Source organism: Drepanopeziza brunnea (assembly GCF_022702325.1).
Source record: "Drepanopeziza brunnea f. sp. 'multigermtubi' strain 214-2 chromosome Unknown ctg8, whole genome shotgun sequence".
NCBI classification, from domain to species: Eukaryota; Fungi; Ascomycota; class Leotiomycetes; order Helotiales; family Drepanopezizaceae; genus Drepanopeziza; species Drepanopeziza brunnea.
In genome coordinates, this window is record NW_027094071.1 from 889804 (window position 1) to 902657 (window position 12854).

The window sequence follows — 12854 nt, forward strand, 5'->3', positions numbered from 1 at the left end:
TCTTTTTCGGAGAGAGAGCGACAGTGGACGAGGCAAGTAGAAATCTCAGCTCCTTCTATAACCCGGGAAGGAAAATCACGCAGTTGAAATCAAGAAGTCTTGCGGCACTTGGTAGCGGCGCAGTAGCCACTGCAGCAGTTGAGAAGACGGCATCCGCCCTGTCCGTTCATGCCACCGCACCACTGGCAAGTAGCTATCACGTTCTGTCAGCGCTGTCTTTTGCCCTCATAAATTTTTGAGAAGAACAAGAAGAATAAGAAGAAGAAGAGGGGAAAGAGACTTACCATAGACCGGCAAACAAATGCCCTGATCTCCCGTCGGCTGACAACTCACGCCCGTCACCGCCCTGGGTGGGCCGACATGCACGCCGTTGCCATCTGCGTCTCGCGTCACAGCAACCTGCTTGCCGCCGTCGTCTTTGAAGTAGAAGTTGCAGTTGTAGTAGATGTCGAAGTCGGCTGGCGTTACGGTGATCTCGCTGACGGCTAGAGGGTTCGAGACTGAGTAGGTGTTGCCGTCAGCCCTGAGGGCGAGGTCGTAGGTGGCTGGGCCGCCGTGAAAGGTGAGCGTTAGGGGCTTGTAGGTAAAGAAGGGGTTATCTGGAGCTGGGTAAGCCAATGGGTTGGCGGCTGTGAGGAGGGGGAGGAGGGCGATGAGAAGAGAGGTGGTGGGAAACATAGTTGTTGCTGCTGGTTGTCGGGGATTTGGTCTTGGTGATATATGTGTGATTGTTTGTAATGTTCTTGATATAGCTATGAGTTTTCTGTATCGCTTTGATACATCAAGTGGTTTGTGAGCTCCGAGGAGGACTTTATAGAGTGAGAGGGGGCGGCGGGTACAGTAGGCACTAGATCGCGTTGCGCGGAGGAGCGAGCCTACCGAATATCTAAAAGTACCGTAGGATCTGCTGCGCGACACATCGTGCGTTTCCGAGACTATCACCAGTTTATCGCGGATAGCCTGTCTCTCACTCATTTACTACTACTCATTTGTGTCCTGATCCTCTTCACACCATCATGCCGCGGTCAGTAGGTGACGAGGGTGGGTCACATGTTCAGCGATACGAGGCTGTGCAACGGCAATCCTGAGCTGGTGGTAGAGCTGAAAGTAAAAATAGACGACGCTTTACAATCGTGGTAAGACCTAGCTGATATTGGGCCTGGCTCTCGGGTTGAGGAAGGGCTGAAATTTAAGCGAGGGATATGTAAACAAATCAAACAAAAGCCCCTGTTCGCACCACACCTCCTTCCCTCCCTTCGGTTTTCTGAAGAAGAATTCCGAATAAATTGCCATAGCCTCAACCCGCTGTACCAACTTTGTTCGTACTGTTTCCATAGTGGCTTGTTCGTGCTAGACTTATACTTTCTCTTAAGGTGTTGCTGATGCTGGTGAGGGCGATGATGAAAAGGAGGGGTGCAGAAGTTTGGTTTATAAGAAAAAAATCTTTCATCTGGCTCACTTCCAGCATACTCCTAAGGTTCTCAGCTCTATGCAAAGAATGCTAATATAAACTTGTCCCAAACGTGAGTGCGGGTCTTCGCATATTGGTCCTTCTTAACTATGAAATGGGGATATCAGGCCATCCTCGCTGCGTAGCCGCACATACGGATCGGGTGTAACGTAAAACCCGAGCTTTAAGATAGACAGCGCTGTTATGTTTGTGTGTCGCAGAGCTAGTAATGGTAGCTTCATTGAGCAATTATGAAGTGGCAAAAGTCCTGAGAAGCGACGAGCAATAATCAGGGCTAGATCCTAGAATGTCAACCAGATCCCAAGACCTTACCGGTTCAAACCGCTCAACCACGTATACCTTCGAGGCAAGAACAGCAAATATAGGCCTCAATTTTGCCGATTAATCGCCATCTTGTCCTTGGAAAATGGCCTTTCTTACAGCCCTCTTAAAGGCTCACATCCTCCACGTTCCCGGACCTCGCTTTCATTTCTCGGGCACTTGAGTTTTGGTTGGTTGCCAGAGCAGTTTTATTCTTGGATCTGTTCAGGCTCTCCGAGTCCTGCGGCTCTAGTACCAATGGTGAGATGTTCGAAGAGACACGAACCAGTTGCATATCTGGGATTGAAGTATCGTAGTAGGGTTTTGAGCCGAGTCGATAAAAAAACCTGCACACTCTCGGGCCCCCTTCAGAGCGGCTTAGGTTTTAAGGCGCGCATTGAGAGATCCGGATGTTTTGAAAGATTGGACTGATGTACATCTACTTGCCGAAACCGGAATACTCTATGCGCTTCTGGCCATGGGATTATCCGCTGGTTTTGCTCGTTTCATTCTCATTGGCGATTATGGCATGCTGCTGAAGTGCTGCTCAAAGAGTAATTAATTTTGCTATGGCAGCAGATGATTTTTTTGGTCCGATAACATGCACTGATAATCGATTTGTTATTGCCAGCGAGGAGAGTCTTCTACTTTTATCGCAAATTTGCCATTGAATGCAGCGCTCTTATGAGTGCCCTCTTAATTGGACAACCTGAGCATCTTACAGACATTGAATTTTCAACGTTCATTAGATCCACCTAATGGGGGGCCATCATGAAGACCGAGTTTTAATTGTCGATGTTGCCAAACCACCGAGATACAAAAAATTCGTCGCAGGTACGTACTTAACTTGATTTCGTCGTTCTTGACTCCGGAGAATGTGATCCTTAGAAGATAATTCCAGTTGACCCCTGAGAGAAAAATTAACCATCTGAATAGTTCAAAATGGCCAGAAATGATGAGAGATTACTTCCAGAGCTGCTATTGCATGCATTCTTCTAGCGTCCACTTGAAACTCCAAGATCGATAGATAGCCATGTGCGACTACCAAGAGCCACTCGAGTTGTACCATAGATTATGTCGTGGCCCAGATCGTGTGATGGACTGAGGTCCCAAGAGAACTCAAAATCGGATACCTTCGCAAATAGATCATGCTTCCTCTCTAACAGAACTGGAAAAGAAACTCCTCGAAGATGCAGTGCCATCTCATCGAATACTGATTGCAGCTCTGTAGAGCTTCAAATTTGACACCATGCTGTTCGATTTGAATTCTCGCAAGAGTGAACTGACCACAGAGGTCGCTATTGAATCGTGTGCAACCAATGACACGCGACCATAGCGAAACCGGCCTCTCAGGTACTTGAGTAAGTAGCGCCAGTAGAAATTAATTAAGTACGGTAGCATTTAGCATTGACTAGAACTTCGGCACAAAGCTCTAGAGCATAATATAAACAAACAAAATTGAATACAATCATTGTCACTCACCGTACCAGGTGGCAGTACCGCAAAGGGTTCAAAGAACTAGGGGCTATATCATTTTGAAATAACAAGCGATAGTATCTGCCCTCCATTTTCTTAGAAAAGAAGAGGGAAGCTGCGCTTCAAGACACGTGATATCGTGCACGAGATCGCTGGGCATTATTAGCTTGTTTGTTTCGGGATATAGTAATGCCGAAGCTCCAGTCCTATCTTCAGCATAACTTGATCGCCAAACATCTCTTGCAGTCAATGTCAATGCTGCGGACTACTACGGACTTAACAGCTAAAAGCTAACAGCTAACAGCTAACAAATGACAAGGACAAACCTCCACGTCAACAGTCAGAGACTTGATTCTATCGTCGCTGACCTCGCCGATCTCGCCGACAACAATCCACCTGCTAAACTCCTCACATTTGGACCGACTGCCTCTCTATCTTTTACCCCGCAATGGCCATTTGCGCCCCTCGTGGCACCTCTTGAATCCGGTTCCAGATGCCCACCGATCCGCTGCAGCTTTAGTCCGGGTCCAGCATACAAAGGCTGTACAAAATCAGGTTACATCCCACGGCGCGAGAGACGTGGTACAGGAGGCCCGATCGTAGATATCAGTGGGGATATCCTCACCACATTGCGCGAGGACAGCAGAAACACATAAATACAATACACGCATTGCATTCTATTCTTTGCTATTCATATCTGGGTGCCAGAGATCGAGGCCTTCTCCATAACATAAACCTGGGCTATAGCAACCTGAGATATTGGGAGAAACTAGGTTGACTTTCAGGCCTACGACTCGGCGTGCCAACGATTCTGTCCATAGATCGTAGACTTACGAAGCAAAGACTTTGAACTTGGACAAAGGAGAAAGAGGCTGGACCGGAGAGAGCGAGGTTTCGATTAGCTTCTGCGCAGAAATCCACGAGGACGCCAGTTTCGATCGGACTATATCTCCAAAAAAAACTCGCCCAAGACCGTACGCAAGTGCAAGAATGGCTACACCATCTGTTGAGCTGAAGGGGACTGGTTAGTAGCTCCTACATACGTAAAGAAGCCGGCTGACACTGCCAGGGAAACTGGACGAGGTTACCAGCCTCATGGGAAAGCTCACAGCAGACCTAGAGAAGATCAGCTTACTACCGCACCGTATGTGAACCTGCACACAACCGCGACCGTGCTGATATCTGTAGAACGCGATGCAATCCTAGAACAGGTCAAGGTTCATGGCCGCGACCCTACTGACTCCGATCCTATCTTCACGAGAGAGGCAAGTTACAGAGCCTAATGCTATACCTGCAGAAGCTGACTGTCACAGGGCATAGAGACACTGTCCCGCCATGCCTTCAACAGCCCCTCCCTTACAACTTCCCGGAATGCCCTACGAGTCCTAGCCAACGCCCTCCTTCTCAAACCCGAAACGAGACAAATATTCGTGGATCTGGGATTTGAGCAAAAGGCATGCAACAAGCTGAAGAATGATAGTCGAGACGATGAATTTCTAATTTCCCGGATCCTCTTCCTCAGTACCTATGATACAAATCTCGACCTTCAAAAGTTGATCGACGATTACCACTTGGCGGAGAACATATGCCAGAACATCGGCAGGAATTCGAAACAATACGTCACGAAGGTCGACCCTATGGAGGAAATGGCTTTGATTGAGATGGCCAAGTTGATGTTCAACATCACACACTACTGTCCCCAACGGATTGGAGCTTTCTCGCCAGCCATCCAGCCAATGTTGATTATCCTTACGAAACGTACTATTCCAAGTGGCAAGCCCCTGGAACCTCCGATCGGATCTCTGGTCAATGCCCTGATGAACCTGGACCTGGAGCATAAGGACAATGTGGCAACTCTGTTCCCCAAAGCAACACCAAACGTTAATATAACCCGCCTCGTTGAACTTCTGGAAAAGAGTGTGAAAGTTTACACTGAGGACGAGCTCGAACATAACGTCTCGCCTCTCTTGACAGTAATCAGAAAAGTCCTACCCCTCGCCCCAAAAGATGTCCAAACCTATCTCGGCAAGCTTCTCCTTCCCTCCGAAGAAGACCGCAAACAAGTTCTCGGCCGCACCGAAACTTTGCCCTCCCGTCTCCTCCGCCTAACCAACAATCCTCTTAGCCCACAGGTCCGGGAGTCTGTCTCCGCCCTACTCTTCGAGCTCTCTAACAAAGATGCCCGCACCTTTGTACAAAATGTAGGCTACGGCTTCGCATCTGGATTCCTGTTCCAGCATAACGTTCCTATCCCGGAGAATGCATTGGAGGCGTGGAGTACAAGTAGTGAGGGTAGTAACACAAGAGCGAGTCAGGATAGTATGGCGCAAAGGGTAAATCCTATCACGGGGCAGTTGCTGGACATGGAAGAGCATGTTGAGATGGAAGAGATGACGGAGGAGGAGAAGGAGAAGGAGGCGGAGAAGTTGTTTGTGCTGTTTGAGAGGTATTTTGCTCTTCTCTCTATTGAAGGCGAACGTAGAAACGGAGTTTATGGACTGACATATGACTAGACTCAAGAAGACCGGCGTCATGGACGTACAGAACCCAGTCGCGAAAGCCTACTCGGAGGGTAGATTACAGGAGTTGCCCGATGATGCGGAGTCTGATTGAAGCTCGGGCTGCGGTAGACTAGACTAGTCTGGTTGAGAGGGATGGGAGGCTGGGTATATACGGGTGGGCGCTTCTGGGTTATAGTTTGATGTCCAGAAATATCTACTCGGAGCTAAAGGGCACAAATGAATGAATGGACTGTTCGGATCCAAGGACATTGAATGCATTATGCATAGAAGAGGGCCGATGTTCACAATGAAAGAATAATCTAAATGCCTTCATTTCCTGCTCCATTGTGTTGGACCCCCTTTCACTTTCACACAATCCCATTCACATATTGATCTTGATCGCGTGGTTCTACTACCACAGTTTCTTCGCCAGCTACCGTATTCCAAGACCAGCATCGAAAATCCACATTCTCGGCTTTCGCACCGCGCCGGTCACCCTCCCCGCCTCCGCCTATTGCGAGAAAAAAAGCTATCCTATCTATCATCTTATCTCCTTCACACCAAAGGCGTAAGCTTTTTCAAGCACGTTGAATCAAAAGCAAATCTAATTCCGCCGACGCTATGATTACAATCGGCGCTAACGCTTTCTTGTAGAAGCTCGTTTTCGACTAATAGCTTGGAGGTTCAAGTAGACGGAAAGGCTGAGAGGCCTTTGTAGTGTAAAGAAGAAGACTTTGTACTGTAGAGGAGGAAAATGGGTCCTCTTCCTTTGTTTCTTTTTTAAGCCGCACTTTCCTTTTTGGTCGATATGGTATTCGGCATATAGCTATTGCCAAAAGCTATTGCCAAAGAGAGAGTTGCCGATGTCGGTAATATCAATATCGAGTCGACGTACCACGGTACAGGCCTAAGTATTACCCCCCCCGAGGGTGCCTCAAAAGTCTAGTTTCCACTTTAAACCCCCTAGTTACTCTACCCTCGAGGGGTAATACTTACGCCTGCGACGTAGTAGTTGGAGGAAAGAGCAGGCTCCGTTATCTCGGGTACGAAATGAGCAAGCATGCCTTCGCTTAGCGTGGCATACCTTTGAGGAGCCCTAACTCCCTTGTAGATACTATGATATAGCTAGTGCACGTAATTTATTCTAATCGCATAAGAGGAATCGACTCCCTTGATGTCGGTATATCAGTATCGAAGTGGCAGGTTCGGGTATCTCAGGCACGGATGAGCATACCTCGCTTAGCGTGGCACGCTTTTCAGGGAACCCCCAACTTCGGCAGAAACACTATTATATAGCTAGTGCACGTGATTCATTCTAATCGTCTAGAAGGAGTCAGCTCCCCTGAAGGTTGGGGAGTACACAGAAATCAGGTACTATTTTTACCCTATTGTTTTGCAATTGCAAGGAGCTACTACGTCGCAGGCGTAAGTATTACCCCTCGAGGGTAGGGAAACCAGGGGGTTTAAAGTGGAAACTAAAAACTTTTGAGGCACCCACGAGGGGTAATACTTAGGCCTGTACCGTGGTACGTGCGCTGCACGCTAGTGATAAGAAGTTACGAACGTTCGCTACCGGCGATCCAACACTTGAACCTTGGGGAGCAGACAGAAATCAGATACCATTTTTATCGATAGTTTTGCAATTGCAAGAAGCTGCGTGCGCTGCACGCTAGGAACGATCGATGATCGATCCTTACCGGCGATCCAACAAGCTCATTAAAAATCGGTGAAAGACGAATTGCTAACGTCTAATAATGAAAACAGCAGCCTGAAGATCTCATTAAGGCTTCGAAGTATATGAGAATAGGAGTGCGTTATCGAAAGAAACAGCTAATACAAAAAAAGGAAAGTGCGTTATTACTATTTTTATCTTTAAGCATAGCAATCTTAATCTAAGCGTCTAGAGCTCTTATGAACTTACTGCCTTTGCCGTCGGTCTATTCAATATTAAAATCGAAAGAAGGATCAAAGGCCTCGGACGGAGGCTAAAAAGGAGCGTGACTTACAATATGATCCTTAGCGTTCTTAGAAATTCTTAAGAGTACTAAAATGCGAATAGCGATCAAATATCTTATGGTAATAGATGCGTTGAGCTTGCGTGCGATAATCAAAAAGTCAATGAATCGCGGCATAATTCAAGAAAAAGCATTCGAGTTTAAAAGTTTTTTTTAAAAAACAATCGTATCCTTTGCAGCCTTAATCTTTCAATCCAGTTTAAAGCAGATTAGACGCGTACATACGATACAACGGGAGGGCTAGCTATCAACTAAGCAATAAATAGAGGAACTTGAAGCTAAATAACAATTACTAAAAATAAAGAAAAAGATTCGTGCAAGCGAAGTGTTGGTTCCTCACTCATCGAGCTACGAGTCAGGAGATCACGATGACGCTGGCTATCTGTTTTTCCCCCTCTGCTAGGTCTCGGTAACCGTTTGGGCCGGCTTCATATGTGTTTCGGAGCACTCACTTCCTCGTTACACGGTCTCCACGCTGTGTAAGACTAATCTATCCAATGCGTTATGTAGATAGAATCCTTTTCAGCTAGTACAAAATCAAGAATCATAGACCAGAATCAATATTGAATGAGATTACTATTTTTACCTGTTGAGATACACAGAAGAAGCTTCATCTTGTTTGATGTTTATGATCACCGGCAAACCAACACGAAGCGTACACGTTTTTCGGCCCTTAATTAAAGTTTGTATAAAGATGTTAAACACTATTTCAATTAAAAGAGCTTCGGAATCCTCTTTATGATATATCGTATTCGTAAAAAGCTCACGAAAGCCTTATGAGTTTTGAAGAGGAATTAGGGGTCATGAATTGCAGCAAAACAATTCAAGCGGAGGGAAGAGTCGAATTGCAGCGGTGGAAATTCGAAAAAGGTCTAGCTTTCTTCAAGATTATAATCTATAAAGGAATCAATTTAAGGTACTCGAGCTGAGGTAAAGCAAGAGCTATTGTAATCTAAAAATAGCTCAGAGTTGCAGCGGAAGCAAATCGAAGTTTATTAAGGAACGGGGTCAATACTACGTATATCGCAGCGAAAGTGGGCGATCTTTCTTTGTATTACAGCTCAGGAAAAGTAGTATTATAATAGCTACCAATTTATACGCTACGTTGTGTGAAAGAAAGACGCGAAGAAGAAGAGAACTAGTAGTATAAAACGAGACCGAAAGTATATGCAGCCCCTAAGGCGGGGGATATCATGTAACCTTGGCTGACCAATCCACCCCCGGACCTTAAGATTAACGTCGGGTGGTAAGCTTTGCCTGCCGTCTTGGGACCTCTTATAAAGTACGGCGACGTGTTAAGTAAAGGAATTATACTTACTACTGTACTTACTATAGTATACTTACTATAGTAGGTATATAAGGTACTTTCTAATCGAAAGTAAAAACCACGTTGAGAAAAAGCTTTTTTTTTATAGATAGACTCGAGTCTCTGAACCCGCGGTATCGCATAACTTTTATAATTTAAAAGCATTTCAAATTGATACAACGCAGCTGCTATCGATTGTGCCTTTCTTTAACGGATAAATTAAATCGCAAAAAAAGAAGAAAAAAAGTTGGTAAAAACAATAAAAACTTAAAAGCAAGCTGTAGCGTAAGTAACGTATATCGGTATCAATTGTCGAGGACCGGAGCCGGTTCAGTGGCCCTTTCGAAAGCGCAATATCGTAAATCGTCTTAACCCTTTATTGATTTCTTTTACTTTGTTTCCTTTTGTCGCAAATCATTTTAGTATTTTCAATTAATATGCTAGTTAAAAATGGATCGTAATCGGCGTGGTGATCGAGGTAAGAAGAAGCTCGTTCGGATCGCCGGTTAGGAGAAATCTTTTCGAAAGGCTACCTTGATTTATTTTCGGCTTCCTAAACTCTTTTTGTCGAAAAAAAGCTAAAGGTTCGTAAGGGGCACCTCGAACAGGTAAAGAATCGTAAGTAGTACAATCTATCACCACCTGAACAGCCTCTACGCCGGTCTCGTCAGGATTATTGGCATCTCTTCTTCTGTCGGCCTAGACGCAATTGAAACGCGGGGAGCTGGTCGCGTACATAGAGAATTAAGTTTGAAGCCGAAGAAAGAAGAGAGTTTGAAGCCGGAGAAAGAAAGAGAAAGCGGGGTAGGTGGGAGTGGTGGGCGATCTGCGATGCCGGGAAGCATCCTAATTAATGCTCGACGTCGGGGCTGTGCGGTTGCCGAAGATCGGATTCGGCTGATCAATCCGGGCCCAGTGTTTCGAATGCCTCGAATATAGGCAGTGGAACCTCCCTACTACCTGCAGGTTCTCTCCTTTTAGTAGAGTTAGCAGTTCGGAGTACACATTCCAATCGGGCAACAACTCTGTTAGATAATGAATCGCCCCAATCCATAGAGACTATGCGGAAGTCATAGAAGAACATCAAGAGGCATAGAGGACAGTCGAGAGCTTCCAAGTAAGGATTAATACTTTGGTTCATCTCACCAAGCTGTAGTCAAGAAGAGCCAAGGCATCTTGGGGTAACATACAACGTAATGCTACTCCATACTTCATCCGTAACCCCAGTTCGGTAGTTGTAAAATGCGAAAGCGGAATTGTGCAAGGGCTCTCACAAACCAGTAGAAAAACATTCTGATTTGAAGAGTGGCTTCAAAGCAAGCATTTGGTCTGTGCAATGGGATTGACAAGACTACGGAGTATTTGCTAGCTGTAAAGGTTTATTACTACTCTACAAGGACTGTAGTGCAGCAGGAGAGAGGGAGAGTTGAGAGATGTACTCTGTATACTACAATAGAGGTAAGCTAAGAGGCTGGCTAGCTCTGGTAGGAGGAAAGCGAAGGTCTCTACCTCATACTGTTAACAGTACTCCTTACGTACGTACTGCTTAATCCTATCACTATCACTCATTCAGAAGTCGCCCTTCTACGAGCTACGGGGCTAAACTGGGTCCTGCTTCTGACTCGGGGACGGGGGGTAGTATCATTTTGACAAGCTTGGCCATGGCCCGAAACTTGAATTTTTGCTCGGCGGCGCCGTGAGGCTTTTGACGTACTCTAAACAAGTGTTACTACTACGTACTTTGTATATAGTCCTAGAGCGCGACAATTCATTTCGTGGTCAGTAGTAAACATTTCGCAGAAGCTGGCTTTCTTTCGGTTTTAATCGCGCTGCTCAAATCGCCGCTATACATTATTTTCCTTTTATGAAATAAAAACATTATTCTCTATACAATCATGAGGTTCTCACTTTTTTCGCTCTCTCTTCTCGGCTTGAGAGTCAGCGCCCTACCCTCTTTATTCTCTGGCACAGACGCAGTTGCTGCTCTCGCTAAGCGCCAGACCAACGACGAGGTCATCGGTGTACGTAATCCTATTTATTTATTTTCAGTGTTTCAAAGATTCCGAGGTCTTGAATCCTTCCAATGCAGTGCTAACGTTTACAAAGTATGCCAGCTTAAACGGAGGAACCACCGGTGGCGGCAGCGCACCGACTACAACAGTGACCACATTTGATGAACTTGTCGCCGCCGTTGCCGGCGACGAAGCCAAAACGGTAATCGTCTCGGGAACCATTAAAATGGAAGCCGCACAAGTGAATATTGGAAGCAACACGAGTCTCTTGGGGAAAGACAGCGGTGCGATCCTGATCGGTTTCGGAGTGTAAGGCGACTAGCAAAAATCAGCGAAGAATAACACAGCTGACCAGAATGCAGTTTAGTCAAGGGTAAGACCAATGTTATCATTCGTAACTTGACCATCCAAAAGGTCCTCGAGAAGAATGGTGACGCTATCGGTGTCAGTGAGTAGTCTCTTGTCGCTGTTCTAATATGACCAGCGAATACTGACTTATGCCAGGCACCTCTACCAACGTTTGGATTGATCACGTAGATCTTTCGTCCGAAATGACCGGCGACAAGAATACCTATGACGGTCTTATTGATGTTAGTCCAGTCCACCAGTTCTTCCAGTTAAGATCTACACTGACATTTTCGCCAGGTGACAACCGGATCTGACTATATCACTATCTCCAACTCCTTCATCCATGACCACCGTAAGTGTCGATTGTTAGAAGTGCCATCTCGAATTTTGGATATCTCAGGAGCTACTTCAAGCATACTCCCCTTATACTCCCCCCCCCCTTCCCCAAACCCAAATCCCTTCTGAGACTCAATGAAGAACTGAAATAAACTAACCACAAAATCCTGGTGAACAGACAAGGCTTCTTTGGTTGGAAGTAAGTCCAGGCGATCCCGTCTTTTCCTACTCTGTCTCCCCCCCCAACGTTTCTCATTAAGGCAATCATTGACTTCCTGGCGTCTCGACAGACGGCGATGACACAGGATCCATCGACAGCGGAAAAATGAGAGTGACCTTCCACAACAAGTCAGTACATCCCAATCCGAAGCTGAATCCACAAGCTGATCTCGGTATAGCTACTTCCTAAACGTCGGCTCCCGCGCCCCGCTCTACCGATGGGGATCCGGCCACGTCTTCAACTCGTACTTCGAGGACGTCCCGGACGGGATCCACGTCCGCAGCGACGCGCAGGTCCTGGTCGAGTCCAACACCTGGGCCGGCGATGTCAACAAGGCGATCTTCAGCACCAGCGACGGCACCCCGGCCGGACACGCCGTCGAGAGGGACAACGACTTTGGAGGTGCAACCACCGATTTCCCTGTCGGCACCTTGACCAAGGTCCCGTACGATTACACTCTTCTGGGTCCGGACAATGTTGCAGCCGCTGTCAAGGGCTCCGCCGGAGCCAAGTTGAAGTTCTAAGGGAGGGATTTCGCACTCGCTGGAGGCGCGAGAACCTGGTAATCGCCCGGGATCATGGTGATGGCCAGGGCCGAGGCCTTTCAGGTGCAGCAAAAGTGCACCTCTAAGATCCTGCTGGTCAGGAAATTGAGCTTCTACTTTTCGCTAAACCGGAACGCCCTTTGGCTGTGATCGAGCCTCCCCTATGAGAATAAGCCATCCAATACCTACCAATTTCTCCTCACGACTGAGCCTTGCCAACTTTTTGAGTATGAGGGTATTGACAGTCGCAGTCTTATACCGGCTCACGTGTATCCCAACTGTAATATTTCCTCCATTGCCTTTGCCCTGCCCCCGCCGAAAGAA

General features: G+C 46.7%; 3 protein-coding genes across 3 annotated transcripts; 2 read left to right on the forward strand and 1 right to left on the reverse strand.

Moving 5' to 3' along the window:
• Positions 1-89: 89 nt before the first annotated feature.
• On the reverse strand, positions 90-678 carry L3040_005197 (uncharacterized protein; the record flags this gene model as incomplete). Its single annotated transcript, XM_007297005.2, has 2 exons — positions 90-193; positions 285-678. 2 exons carry the CDS (start codon positions 676-678, stop codon positions 90-92), a joined length of 498 nt encoding a protein of 165 aa, XP_007297067.2.
• Positions 679-4237: 3559 nt separating this feature from the next.
• L3040_005198 (uncharacterized protein) lies at positions 4238-5860 on the forward strand (the record flags this gene model as incomplete). Its single annotated transcript, XM_066157271.1, has 5 exons — positions 4238-4271; positions 4317-4391; positions 4436-4512; positions 4561-5693; positions 5761-5860. The coding sequence occupies 5 exons, from the start codon at positions 4238-4240 to the stop codon at positions 5858-5860; spliced, it is 1419 nt and encodes a 472-aa protein (XP_066011584.1).
• Positions 5861-10964: 5104 nt separating this feature from the next.
• L3040_005199 (uncharacterized protein) lies at positions 10965-12509 on the forward strand (the record flags this gene model as incomplete). Its single annotated transcript, XM_007297008.2, has 8 exons — positions 10965-11090; positions 11176-11390; positions 11444-11529; positions 11586-11671; positions 11727-11781; positions 11944-11964; positions 12056-12113; positions 12164-12509. 8 exons carry the CDS (start codon positions 10965-10967, stop codon positions 12507-12509), a joined length of 993 nt encoding a protein of 330 aa, XP_007297070.2.
• Positions 12510-12854: the final 345 nt, after the last annotated feature.